General features: G+C 44.7%; 1 protein-coding gene across 5 annotated transcripts in view; it reads left to right on the top strand.

Moving 5' to 3' along the window:
* The window catches only part of USP35 (ubiquitin specific peptidase 35), a 28,036-nt gene extending 14,281 nt beyond the window's left edge, over positions 1-13,755 (top strand). For 4 of the 5 annotated variants that reach the window (XM_026792659.2, XM_014266170.3, XM_074535010.1 and 1 more), the window contains exons 4-11: positions 2,494-2,623; positions 4,041-4,142; positions 6,001-6,159; positions 6,905-7,098; positions 7,219-7,312; positions 8,881-8,987; positions 9,765-10,980; positions 12,153-13,755. In XM_026792659.2, coding sequence (XP_026648460.2) covers positions 2,494-2,623; positions 4,041-4,142; positions 6,001-6,159; positions 6,905-7,098; positions 7,219-7,312; positions 8,881-8,987; positions 9,765-10,980; positions 12,153-12,323 — 2,173 coding nt within the window. In that variant the 3' untranslated portion in view covers positions 12,324-13,755. The remainder of the gene's footprint in view (positions 1-2,493; positions 2,624-4,040; positions 4,143-6,000; positions 6,160-6,904; positions 7,099-7,218; positions 7,313-8,880; positions 8,988-9,764; positions 10,981-12,152) is intronic. The other variant, XM_005485819.4, reaches the window with a different exon arrangement.
* The last annotated feature ends 758 nt before the right edge of the window (positions 13,756-14,513 follow it).

A 14,513-nucleotide genomic window follows, 5' to 3' on the forward strand; every position in this document is an offset into this window, starting at 1 on the left:
TGAGTGCCCCAAAACCAGCGTGACCCCAGGCTGTTTGATAGGTGAGCTTCATGCCTAGAAAATCAAAGGAAAATGTACAAATTGAAGATCTTTTACCCTAGTATCCCTGACAAACAGATTGCATGCAGAAGTGTTTTTTCTGAAGTTTGGGTTTGGGAGTAGCAGGGGAATAAACTGGACTTATGTAGAACTTCTGGTCAAGCCTGTAAAGAACAAGTGGTGGTGGAAAACGCAAGGCTGTCACCTGCTGGCATAAGTGCCCACCACAAGCTCTTTTACAGAATGTGTCTATTTTTAGATAAACTCTATTATTGTGCTTCTGTGATGTCAGAGGTACTCACAGATTTGGGTTTTATTTTTTTTCCCCTGGGGATGTATCTGTTCCAAAGAGCCCAGGTCTGGATGCAGAAGGCATCTGCTGTCTCACAGCTATGCAGGCACTCACAACCTCTGGAGATCAGGGTCTCCAGACATTTAAAAAATTAGCATACCAAATCAATGACTCTTCTGTCAAATTAGGGTCATCACTACTAAAATATTTGTGGATTGTGCAATGTGAATTTAAAATGTAATTTCTTCCTACTGTAGCAACACAGGCAGCACTGTAACTTAGCTACCAGTGCTAGCAAAGTATAGCTTCAATCAAATAAGGTTATTTTAGGCCTATTTAAAGAAGATAGGGAGAAAAAAGACCTTTGAATCTCTGGATCCATCTCCCTGCTTTATAGCATTGACATTACAGACCCCTTTCATTAGTGTTCAACTCTGCACCTCAAAGCAGGACTGTGTTCCCACTGCTGTTCTTTCACAGCTCTTCCACCACTGGGTTGCTTTAGTGGGTCAAATCTCTCTTCTAACAGCCAGTCTGTGTGTATTTCTGGCCATCTTACAGTTCATTTGATCTTATGCCAACAGAAATAGCTGAAATATCTTTTGCCTCCCTGGTGTTTATTCCTTCAATATGTGCAGGAAGAGCAGTCCCTTCCCATCTCTGCTTTTTCTCATGGCTGTGCTAAACAAGCCAGGTTATTTTAAGCTTTTCTTGCAGGAATTGTTCTTCATTTTCCCTACCACCTGAACAGGTTTCTTCCACACAGTTCATTGGTCTTGGGCACAGATGGTGGTGTTTGTGCACCCTGTTCACCATGGCAGCCTGACCACAACCTGAAGTCATTGTTTTGCTATGAGAACACCTTTCTTTCTGCACCACAGGTGGTGATGGTCCTTTCCATGGCTGCTGTTACACTGGGAGCATGTAGTCACCTGGCATCTGCCTGGTTGTCTTCAGGCAGATGAGTTGCTGTAGCCTCCATTTCTGGTGCCTTACATGCCTTTTGAATCAATACATTTCCTTCCAGTTCTACATTTCTAATCCTCAGGATCTTCCCTGTGACTCCTTGATCTTCCTCTTGTGTTGGTGATGCTTGACAGGTCTGCATCTTCACATACAGGGATTGCATGGCTTTCCTTGTTCTCCTCTGGTGCAAATGTCTGTGCAAGCTTCTCTGGCATTTGCTTTATTATCCACCTTGGCTTGACTTTTATTGTTTTTCAACACCAACATATTCTGCTCTTGAAGGTTTTTTTGCTGACTAGACTTTAATTTTTCCAGTTCCCTGTAAACTTCATAATTCCTGCTCTTTGCCTTGTGGTGGTTAGTTATCTATCTTCCCTTCTTTTACTTTGCATAAGATACAGATTTATAAGTAAAAGGAACTGACTGGATAAGGTAGCTGAACTGAGGTGTAGCCTGAAGGTTTGGGATATCTTCAAATCAAAAGTACTGAAATGGCCAGCAAAGTTGGATACTTGGAGATCCCAAGTCTTACTTTCTTCCTGGTTGTTTAGCATTAAATTTTAATAGAAACAATGTGTAATCACTTAGGTTATTGTTTTACAAGAAACTTCTGTAAAGCACTTATTTCTTGCAGAAACTTGACAACTTGTTGGTTGAATGGCTAGAAAAGAAATTTTTTGCCTGTGACAGTCAGGAATAATTGGCTTCTATTAGAGTTTCCAGGTAGAGTTTTTAAAGTATGTTTTTGGAAATAAATGTTTCCCACACAGAGAACTAAAATATATGAATCTGAATGTTTTTTCCTTACCAGTAACAATGCAGAGATCAAATCAGTATCATTTGTTTTCTAATGGTGATAATGCAGAGACCTCAATCAAACCCTCACCTGAGTAGTGTATAGAGCACTGTACCAGTTTTAAAAACTTGAATTTGACTAGACTGAAATTTTTGGAAAAAAATCCCCACTTTACTCAATAGACTTGGGCCTGATCCTCTGAAGAACCACAGTGTGATGGTGACATTGGGGTATTTCTTCTTCAGACTCTGTTGTGCTTTGAATAATGTGAAATGCCTTGTGCAGAGCCTGTCTCATCCCAGAGACTGGACAACAATTTGGAGGAGGTTTGACCCAGAGTGGAGCTTGACTTTTACAGTATGTGCATTAAATTTATTTAAGAGTTTGTGTTTCATTTCAGGATGATTGACTGGGTGTCCTGGCCCCTGGGAAAGAACATAGACAAGTGGATCATTGCTCTGCTGAAGGGCTTGGCTGCAGTGAAAAAGTTCAGCATCTTGATTGAAGTCACTCTTTCGAAAATAGAAAAGGTCAGTTGGCTCTTTTAAATGTGAATGTGAACCATAGAAATACCATCTTGCACCTGAAATATCACCCTGCCTTTCAAATGAAAGGATGAGATGCAAAGAGAAAAAAAGAGTTTGCTGTCCCAAGGGATACTGATTTTGCTGCTAGGAATGATGTTCTCCAGAACAACCTGGGATTCTGCAGGTTGTGGTCTGCAGAAGTACTGATATCTTAAAGGTTATGAAATCAAGTAGCCAAGGATTTTCAAACCAGTCAAACACTCTGCTTCCCAAACTATGAAGCTCTTGTAAGACTTGCTTTTGGGAATGTGACATGCTCTCCTTTGACCATGCCTGGGTCATTGCTGGCTGGCACAGGTAAAATACATATCAGTGAGTGTATTAATAGCCTACACAGTCACAGGTCAGTTCCAAAGCCTGTGCCCTGGCTTGGTTCTTTTATTAATGTAGATAAAGCCCCCACTGCCATTGCCATCATCTGTTTCAGCAGTGAGTTCTTGCTCTCCCTGGAAATTGTGATCAAGCTGTCCCAAGGGATACTGGTCACTATTTCAGAACTTCTTCCATGCTGTGGTCCTACTCTTCCCTCCTTCATATAATGGGGATAACACCTGAGCCACCAGAAGGAGTCATCATAGAAGCTACTAAAACTATGTTCTTAGGGACATGGCTTAATGCTGGGCTTGGAAGTGCTGGGTTAACAGCTGGGCTCAATGATTTTAGAGGTATTTTCTCCCCTAAATGATACTATCTTTCTATAATTATCAGTACTGGAACATTATCAATAACTGCATTTGTCTTTGTGATCCCTCAAGTGCATTGAGCAGTGGGACAGTAGCCAAGCATCTCTGGCTTTTCTTTCTTTCCTTTCATTATTAATACATAGGAAAGGGACGCAGCCCATAAAATAACATGTGATTTTTGGAAACCCTTAGAAGTTATGATCTGACAACAGTAGAGGGTATAGAGGTATTTTTTTTAAAGTAGAACAAATATAATTATGTAGCCTTTAAAAAAGATACTTGTTTTTATCTTTTTGTCTGAAAAGTTAGTGGTAAAGTTCCAAATATCTAAATAAATTAAGAGGCATGTTCTAGAAAATCTAGCATTCTGCTTTGCTTGCATAGTTTTTTTCATGAGGAGATATGGAGATGCAGCACTGTCACAGAGGCATTACATAAGGCTGGAAGGGTGAGTATAACCCACACAGGGTTTTTAAGGGTGCCCTGAGCCAATGCTCAGGACAGGAGATGACTCTGGAGACCTAGTTACAGGCTGCTTGCTTCAACATGCAGCATGGAGTAGGAAGAGACCAGCAGCCATGGGAGATGCCCAGTGCCTCTGTTTCCTACTGTTCCCTTCTCCTGCTGGTTGCAGTGCCATCCTGCCTTCTCATTTGCTTTATTTTCTCCTCCACCAGGTCTTCTCCAAGCTGCTGTACCCCATTGTGAGGGAGGGGGCTTTGTCTGTCCTGCAATACATGCTGCTGAGCTTCCAGCACTCCCACGAGGCATTTCACTTGGTAAGGCTGAGTCTGGCACTTGGCTGAGGCCATTGTCCTGAGTGTAACCCTGCTGAGTGTTTCCTAGGGATAGGGGGGGCACCTAAGGTGTGGCAGATGTTGCCACTCTGGCTTTGGAGTGCATTTGGTGGAGCCTTTGAATAGAGAACATCTCAGAGGGCCCTCACTGTGGAGGGCAGGAAATACATTATTAAACAGGCCTTGCTTGTCCTAAGTGGGTGCCTTCCTGTCTGTCGGACTCAGTGGGCCCCATCCCACGTGTGACCTTAAATTGTCACCAACACGTGGCACCCATTTCTTTAAGTGGTGCGTCATCTTTGAAAGGTTTGAACAGCATCCGTTCAGCAAGACCAGAAGACTGGATCAGAACACTTCACTACACAAATTCTCTGTTAAAAGCAAAAACAACTTTTGGCAACATTTGAATATCCACTTTTCATTTCCACAGTGATATTTTATAGTTTGTTTTGCAGTTGGCACTAAGGCACAGATCTGCTTCCTGCTGGTGTTGCCTCTGGAATGCTGAATTTAAAAAACGAGGCTGAAGGCAAAAGCATGCTTGTAGTGATTGAACTGATAAAAGCAGTGATGGAAAAATTACTCCTATTAATGTTTGATTTTGTCCTTGCTGGTTAAAGCCCTTATATTTGGCTTTTCACCTGAAGTTCACAGAACAAACAGATGAAGCTAGAAAAAAGCAAAGCTAGCCAACATTTTCAGCTGATGCTTTCTCATTCCTCAGCTGGAGATACTTTGAAGGAACCTGAATTTCTTGAGAACCTCTTTGGTTTCTAAAAATAGAGCAATTCCAATTTGTTGTCTTCAGCTGGACATCAAGTTTTGAAACACTCCAAAAGCTGTGAGTTGCTCTTGGCTTGAAGTTTCCATCTGTAGCCCATAAGCATAAATTTCTTCTTTTATTTAAAAAAACCAAAACCCAACAGGGCCAAACCATGTCTTTTTGTGTTTGCCCTGACGCTTTGGAAGGGTTTTGAGAATTGTTCACATCACAGCTTGGCAAAATTCTGATGTACAAAAAGGTGCTGCAATTGATCTTCTTCCCCAACAACCTTTTCTGTTGGAAGGGAAATAGTTAAAATCTCAACATTTTGAAAGGAAAGGAAAAGAGGAGAAGACCAAGTGAGGAAGAGATGATCTGGAAATGGCTGGACTAGGGTCCTGATACTTTTCTCCAGGATTACACTGGGCTAAAAATAACTCAAAATATAAATATGAAAGAGGTTGTGTAAGTGCCTGGGTCACTGTAGCACATCTGCAGGGTTGGAAATCGGTTGTTAATTCTGTGTGCAGCTGCAGGGTCAGCAGAGGGTGCCCGTGAGCAATGGATCATTTGCATTTGTATCTGCTTGTGCATTTGTACGTTTTTTGAGATGAAAAATAAAGACTGTGCTGCTTATATGCCTGTTGCCACCTGTTCTACCATACCAATTCCAGTTCAGTGTATTCAGTATAAAATTAAAAGCACAGCAGACAACATTTCTTCTAGGCTTATCCCATCTACCTACCTTGCAGGTTTGAATCCCTGTATTTGGCAGTCAGCATATCCTTTCCACCGTGGATGTGGGATTTAGGGGAGATTAAAGAATGGCAATTGCAGCTCAGCAAAGCAGCAGCACAAACCTGCAGGTGTCATGCAACAGAAAACCCTCTAAGGTTGCCAAAATCAACAAGAGAGTTGCTGTTGGGTTTAAAGGGTAAAGGGTGAAGTCTAGAGTGGCACTGAAGTTAACTCCTGTTTACTGTCTTTTCTGCCTGCAGGTGAATTTCACTCCCCTAAAGGTATTAACGTTCTGTGAATAACGTGGAGTAATTTTTGTAGTGAATTTTTCTTTTCCAGCTACTCCCTCACATCCCCAGGCTGGTGGCCTCTTTGAAGAAGGAAGACTCCAATTCTGCAACCAGCTCCCTGGAGCAGCTGGCTGAGCTCATCCACTGCATGTTCTTCCGCTTCTCAGGATTCCCAGACCTCTATGAACCAGTCCTAGAAGCAGTTAAAGTGAGTCATGCCCTTCTCAGTCATTTTACTGCTTTCCATATGAAATGGCATCTCTGTCAGTAGCTAGAGTAGAGGGACTGTCTCACTGGTAGGGATGTTCTGACCTCAACACCTCAGATGGTGGTAGAAGAGAGGGGATTAAAATTCGAAGTCTGAGCCCTGTGTAGGCAGGTTGAAGGAAGTTACTTCTCAAATGGTGGGCCTGCAGAAGTCCTGATGTTGCCTGTAGGTATTAGCTATAACTTTATTCTGAAATGCCTCTAAAGGACTAATACAAACAAGTAAACTGTTCTGTGCATGGAGGCAGGTTCATGTGAGGAGCAGGAAAATTAGTTGTGTGAATGCCTCTAGCAGAGGAGTTTTGCAGTTGCCCATTACTAATTCTTCATGGGAAGATGTCAGTCATGGGATCATATAATACCCTGAGTTGGAAGGGACCCATGAGGATCATCGAGTTCAACTCCTGACCCTGCACAGGACAGGAATCACACCAGGTGCCTAGGAGCATTGTCCAAATGCTTCTTGGCTTGGTGCCATGACAACTTCCCTGGGAAACCTGTTCCAGTGTCCAGCCACCCTATGCTGAACACTTTTCCTAATATCCAACCTAAATCTCCCCTGACACAGCTTCGTGCTGTTTCCTTGTGCCCTGTCACTAGTACCAGAGAGAAGGGATTAGTACCTGCCCTCAGCTTCCCCTTGTGAGGACAGATGATGATTTGTAACACAGATCTCTCTTTCCAAGGCTCTCCCGATTCCAAATGAAGACCGGATTAAACACCTCTTGGGACAAAATGCTTGGACCTCCCAGAAGAATGAGCTGGCCTGCTTCTACCCACGCCTGGCATCTAAATCAGAGACGGGAAAGATTGGGTTAATTAACTTGGGAAACACTTGCTACATGAACAGCATCATACAGTCTCTTTTCATGGCTTCAGAGTGAGTTTTTCCTCCCTTGCTCCCGTTCAGGACTGCTCCAGGGGTTGCTTGTCACTCCAGCCTTGCATGTCCCATGCTGATTTTCCATCTCACAGATTGCATCTCTGCTTTTTTTCACAGCTTTCGGCATTCGGTGCTGAATTTAACTGAGGGCAACTCCCAGCCCCTGATGACAAAGCTCCAGTGGCTCTTTGCATTTTTGGAGCACAGTCAGGTAATTATTTCATGTTTTAGTTATTTGTTTGGACTGTCGGCTGCGGAAAAGTTCGTCTCCAAGTTGCTTCCTGCTGGCCCCAATGTGCTGATAAGGAGCTGTGGATCTTGGTGGAATTTTGTAATGGGACAAATTTTGTTTATATGAAGGAAGCTAATTTTGGGAGAGGTGGAGGGAAACTCCTATCACCCATGAAAGTGGGCTATGTTCACACCAGGCTGCCTGTCTTTAGTTTGTGGTCTTGGGCTGGGCTGATGTCATAGCTAATGTTTTTGACAATGAAGTCCATTAGGTAATAGTTTACATCTGTGGTCAGCTGAGAAGCCTGTTGGTGTGAAGCAGAGGCATTGTTTCTTGCTGTGCAGCAAGGGAGAAGACTGAAGCAGCTCCCTTGTCCCACTGCTGCCCAGCAAAGCACTAGCAATCAGAGGAAATTGCTTTAAAAGTGGTTTTGTTAAAAGGATAATTATAAAAATCCCCTTAGATTCCAGATTGTTGAATCCTCTGTATGTGGGGAAAGTAAAATAAAAATAACACCCTTAAGTAAATGTAAATATTCCCATTGCAAATGTGAAATTTAATGGAGTGACTCCTGGAGGTACAGCTAGGTCATATCTAATTCCTCTCTTGAAAATATATCTTTCTGTCCCTAGAAAGACAAGATTTTGGAAAGGCAGTGAATTTTCCCTTGCTGGGTAGCAAGTCATCCAGGCTTCTTCATTTCCCAAGCCTTGACTGGCAGAGCTGGCTGGTAGCATTGTGGTATTATGTCACAACAGATGACCTGAGGGGCAAATATAGATATCCTGTAAAATTTAATATTGAGTAATAGTAGAATCTAGCTTTTGATGGCAGGTTAGGGTGTCTGTGTTCTGTGATGAGCTAGTAGAGAAGCATGCGGTGTAGCTGATGGTTATAATTTCTTGTTAATTTCCTTTTGGTTATTTTTATTTTTGGGTTGTTCTTCAAGTTGCCTTTTTTCTAAAAATGGGTCTTTTCCCATATTAATTAAATATCTGCTTCCTAGTGACAGCAGTTACGTTATCTGGTAACACAGATTACCTGCCTGCAGTGATCAGAATGTTGGGTGAAAGTTTAGTGTTTTTTTCGTTTTGGTTTGGTGTTGTTTTTTTTTGTTTGGTTTTGGTTTGGTTTTGGTTTTTGTTTGATTTTTTTTTTAATGAAAGGATTTCATGAGAGAGATCCTGATTAAATTAAATGGAGCAGCAAATTAAATTAAGGCTGAATTAAGTAGAATTATCTGGATCAGGTCAATAAACCATTTAAAAATTGAATGATAAACACATATTCATGTGTTTATTTTATAGAAGTATACATAGAATAATGTCTGAAATTCATCCTTACCATCCTGGCTTGCAGCAAACCAAGAAAGTCTTTCTGTGCACTGGGATTAGCCTTTGGAGGGGGGAAAAAGGGATCTTATCAGGCACAGAACACTGTGCTCCCAGTGGACCAACCAAAAACCACTCCTCTCCTCTCTCCATCCCCCTTTGGGAATTGAGGAAAAATCTATAGGATTAAATGCATTTCTTCTGTGTTGCTGCCAGCGACCTGCCATCTCCCCTGAGAGCTTCCTGTCTGCCTCCTGGCCACCCTGGTTCACCCCTGGAGCTCAGCAGGACTGCTCAGAGTACCTCAAGTATTTGCTGGACCGGTACGTGACGAGCACCGTTCCCAAACCCCAGTGTAGTGTTTAGTTGTTTGGTGCTAACCCACATGCAAACAGGGCTGGGACCCAGAGGAGCTGGGAGAGTGGAGGGTTGGGATAGTGAGATTGGTCTGAAATGAAATTCTGTTTCTAATGAAACCCTGTTTGAACAGTTTTAGGGGTTAGGTCAGAACTTAGTTCAACTTGAAAATTTCTGCCTTTGCTCTGAGGACGCAAGGAATTCATAGAATTACAGAGTCATTATGGTTGGAAAAGACTCCTATGATCATTGAGTCCAACCATTAAGAAGTCCACCGCTCAATCATGTCCCTAAATGCCACCTCTACACATTTTTAACACTTCTAGGAACAGTGATTTCACAACTTCCTTGGTCAGTCTGTTCCAATGTCTGACTGCCCTTCACCCTTTCAGTGAAGAGATTTTTCCTGATACCTAGTCTAAAATTGTACCAACCTTAGAGATTCACCTGACAAGCCACTCAGCCTACTCTGTAAAATATTGATTCTTGCCTTTACCTAGAAATATCAAATCTCTGGTGTCCCAATGATCCTTCTAGAAGTATGTGGTCAGTGGCACATGAGGACTTCAGGTTCCCAAATCCTGTCAGACTCTTTCCCACCTTTTTCCCACAGCATCAGACCCCTGGGTACAGGCAGGTTAACTGGGATTAACTACTTGCAGTGAAGAACAGGAGTCCTACTTTAGAAACTGCCTCTTGGTGTTGTATTGATGCATAACACAGCCTTTTCTCCCCTGCCAAAGATTGCATGAAGAGGAAAAAACTGGAAAAAGGATCTACCAGAAACTCAAGGAATCCAGCTTGACGTCTCAGGCGGTGGAGCATCATTACTTAAACAAGACATTGATTGAGAAGATGTTTGGGGGTAAAATGATGACAAAGATCCGCTGCTTGAAGTGCCTGAATGTTTCCTCCCGAGAAGAAGTCTTCACAGACCTGTCCCTGGCTTTTCCTCCATCGGACAGGAATGTGCATGGGAGCACACATATTCTGCCAGTGGAAGAAATTGGCCCACAGTTCATTGAGCCTCCAGAAAATGCAGGCCAGCTCATGGGCTCTCCCTGGATCCAGAGGAAGGCCCCCATGGCCAGTGACCATGCAGCCCCATCAGTGTCAGTGGAAACATTAGGTTCCCAGGAACAAGGAGAAGCAGCAAATCCCATGCGTGGCAATTGTGTTGGGGTGGATGCAGCCAAAGACCCTCTCTCAACTTTCAGAGAGCAGGCATATGCTCCCAAGGACTCCAGATCTGTCCCAGATTTAATCAACTATTTTCTATCCCCAGAGAGACTGACAGCAGAGAATAAATACCACTGTGAGAAATGTGCATCCTTGCAGGATGCTGAAAAGGTGGCAGAGCTGACAGAGGGTCCGCACTACCTCATCCTCACACTGCTGCGGTTTTCCTTCGACCCACGGACTATGAAGAGAAAGAAGATCTTGGACAATGTCTCTATCCCTGTGGTGCTCAAGCTACCCATCCTTGTTGCTCCAGAGGAAACTGAGGAGGTTTGCCAGCACGGGAAGGATGGTGCTGTCCCAGGAAGTGGCTTCATGACTGTTGTGTATGACCTCTGCAGTGTGGTGGTGCATTCAGGCATCTCCTCCGAGAGTGGCCACTACTACTGCTACTCCAGGGAGTGCACTGACACCGTCCCCCACGGGCAGCCCCAGGATGGGCTGCCAAAACCAGCCTCTGACAAACAGCTGGACTTGGAAATCCAGTGGTACCTCTTCAATGACACCAGAGTTTCCTTCTCCTCCTTCGAATCGGTCAGCAACGTCACCTCGTTCTTCCCCAAGGACACTGCCTATGTCCTGTTCTACCGGCAGCGGCCGGAGCGGCAGAGCTGCCTGCTGCACGAGGCTCTGGCTGAGGCCGGCCGCCTGCATGGAGAACCGTCCCTCCACAAGGACCTGATGGAAGCCATTTCCAAAGATAACATCCTCTTCTTGCAGGTAACTCCCGCTGCTGTGCACAGCAGCGTGTGGTCCTGCAGCTGTCCGGCTCATGTGCCACATTCCACAAATCCAGGCAGCAGTGGGATCCTGTCCTGTGGTTAAAATCCTGCAGATATCCACTCACTCCCTGAAGAGAAATCACTTTTAATTTTTAGCCCCCAGATACAAACAGGTTATACATTCCTGATGAAACTGGGCACTGCCATTGGTGCCAGACTTGTGGCTGTGCTTGGGGTTGATTTGCTATTGTCTGCTCCTGAAGTTGAGCCCAAAATTTTCTTTGAAATGCCTGGGAAAGAGAGGATGATGGAATAGCTTGGATTGGAAGGGGCCTTTAAAGGCTATCTAGTCCACCTCCCCTGCAGGCTGAGCAGGGACATCTTCAACTCAGATGCTTAGAGCCCCCCCCCCCCATGTGGGCTGATCTTGAATGTTCCCAGGGTGGAGCATCTCCTGCCTCTCTGGGAAATCTGTGCCAGTGCCTCACCACCTTCATTGTAAAATTCTTGTTCCTTTCGTTCTACTCCTTCCTCTCCTTCCCACCTTCACTCACTGGTAACTAGCTGTTCCTTCCTACCACCTCTGACATTCACCTGAACCATTGCAAGCAAAGTCTTCTTTTTTTAACTTTTTCTCTTCTTATCATAGAATCATAGAATAGTTTGGGTTGGAAGGGACTTACAGACCATCCAGTTCCAACCCCTCTGCCACGGGCAAGGACCCTTTCTGCTAGACCTAGGTGCTCAAAGCCCCATCCAACCTGGCCTTGAACACTTCCAGGGATGGGACATCCACAGCTTGCCTGGGCAGATGGGTGAGCTGGGAATACAAAGTAGAACAGATTCCATTCAGCTGATGGAGCTCAATGCTTTCCAAACAACAGTGTCTCATATGACATGACCTGCATGTGGAGCGATTTTGGGGGTCCCTCCTCTCCCGCAGGTGACACAGGAGGGCTGGGTGTGATCACTGAAGAGCTGCAATGTTCTGCTGCATCCCTCCTGCTGAGCTCTAGACCACATGGCCGTCACACCCCACTTTAATTTGAAGGGAGCTCCCAGGGGATACCTTACAGGCTCTCGGCTCCTCAGGGATGGTGGGAGCACCCCCCTCTTGAGTCTTTTATCTGCTGATATCCTTGTGCTATTTTCCCCCCTTCCTTCTCCCAGGAGCAGGAAAAAGAAGCGAGGAACAGAGCCGTCTATATTTCTGCCTTGCCCAAGTCCCCGCTGTGGTGGAGAGACTTGGACAGGGACAAGGATGATGACAGCTCCTCGGGGGGCTGCAGCCCAGCAGCAGGCGGGGGCGGATCCGGCTCCTTCCACGGACTCGTCTTCTAGCCCACAGCTTGAGCCACATGGGCAGTGTCCATGGGGCCAGCCCAAAACCAGAAGCTCCTCTTCCTCACCCTGATAACAGTGAGCATCTCGGAGGAGGATTTGAGAAACATTTCAACGGAAAAGGTCTCAGGGGCTGATTTGGAGGCGCCTGGAGGGTCTTGCTGCTTCCTATGCACTTGGTCTTCATGCCTTAATGTACCTAAGCTAACGCAGAAATGAGCAGCTGCCAACAGCTTGGAGAAGTGCCCTTTTGCTTCATCATAGCCATGTCTTGCCTGCTGTGAGCCATGCCACCAGCCTGGGGAGGTGACAGGGACAGGCGTGGGGAGGAAGACAGACCCAGCAGGGCCCCAAGGATGGAGATGTCCCATGCACACCCTGTCTGCAGCCCTTCCCATGGCACTGAGTTGGTTCTGGGGTGACCTCTGCTCAGTTGTTATATTTCTTTTTAATGTGGTTTGGGAACCCCCCATGAAAAACCCCGAAGGTAGAAAAAAGTCTGGAAAATGCCAAAATGTAGCAGTGCTGGTCTGTGAGGCGGTGAGCTTGTAAGACAATCAGTGTCAGGTCAACCAGAGGGAGTTTATGCTTTTTTATTGCTTTGTTTATTGCAAGACACCCAAAAGAGACTGAGGGGCACAAACCCCTCCAGCCAAGAGAGACTGACCTGATGCATTTGGGGTTTCTGGGCTTCAGTGGAGACCCATTGTGTTACTGATGACTTCTGGATGCTTTTAGTGTGCACAGCAGGCCAAGACACACAGCTGTTTTTCCAGATGTGTCCTTAGGACCCCATTAGTCTCTTTCTGCTGCTGTCATTTGATGGCTTTCTGGGATGGATCTGCCCTTTAAAATTTGGGTTTTCCCTTGGGATACCCTGAACTGAGCAGCAGATGACACAGCCCCCCTAAACTCATGATCTATTTTTTTTTTAAATGCTGATTTGCAAGGTGAGTAGCCCAACCAGATATGTTATAGCAATCCAATATCAGTATATACTGTGTAAACCAATGTATTATATAAATCAGTAATGGAACGGGGGCTGATTTTGATGGCAGATGGCCAGCTCAAGCCCCAGGCAGCACATCTGCAGGACCACAGCTCCCGCCCATGTCCCTCCCCAGCTGTTTTCTCCTGCCTGCTCCTCCCTCACACCTGTAGTAGAGATTTCTCTGGCTCAAGTGGCAGAGTCTTGTGCCTTAGGTCCTAAATGCAAGGCCTAATCCTGACCATGGCGTATTGGGGTAGGAGTATTGTGCTTTTGTGGAGGAAAAGGCAAAGCACAGACATTGCTATGGATAACGTGAGCAGAAAGTCTGCTAGAGAGGACACTTGGGGTCAAATATCTGGTGTAGACTATCATATTCTTTTATTGTCTTTCCTATATATAAATAAAGGAAATTAATTCAACATACAGACTTACTGTCTTGTTGCAGTATTGATTGATATGGGGCTGATGGGTCAAAAAAAGAGATGGGGAAGCTGAGGCATCCATCCTCAAGGACAGGGGACAGTCCTGCAGCGTGGTGGCTTGGAAGAGGGGATCAGACAGAGGTGGAATGGGAACCTTAGTGTAGAGCTGTGTGCCCTCTAGAAGAACATCACAATACTAATAGTGGAGCCTTGTAGATGAGCAGTGGAGTGTGTTTGTTGTTTTTAAGTCAGGTGCTGAGAGGAAATAAATGAAGACCCAAAGCTGAAGTGTCACAGAATCTACAGTGTTTCCTGGTTTTATTACTAGTCTTCCATTTATTTCCTGTTCAAAGACGTTGCCAGAAGTTTTCCTGTTGCTGTCATGCTAGCTCCTTTCTTTACTCTGGAATATCACCTGAAGACATTTTCTATGCTGTTTGCCTGAAAGTGGTTTTGTAGGAGACTGTCTTTAACTTGATGAGATCATAATCTAAGTAATGAAGGCAGACAGTCAAACCAACATGGAAAATGTTGGAGAGGCTGTATCATAGCTAAGCTCTTTCCTGAGCATGTCTTATTTTTTTCCCCAAGATTTTCTGGGATGAGCAGAGGCAAACAGCATGCAGTTCTCAGCATGGATGGCAGCCTGGAGAGTGACAGTGGTATAATGAAGTTGACCAGTTTAGCCCCTCTTGATTTCCTCTAATTATTAGCACTGGACTTCCCTTTTGGACTCAGCAAATACTCCTATGTCTGATAAAGATATTAAATAGTATT

Source organism: Zonotrichia albicollis, chromosome 2, assembly GCF_047830755.1.
Source record: "Zonotrichia albicollis isolate bZonAlb1 chromosome 2, bZonAlb1.hap1, whole genome shotgun sequence".
NCBI classification, from domain to species: Eukaryota; Metazoa; Chordata; class Aves; order Passeriformes; family Passerellidae; genus Zonotrichia; species Zonotrichia albicollis.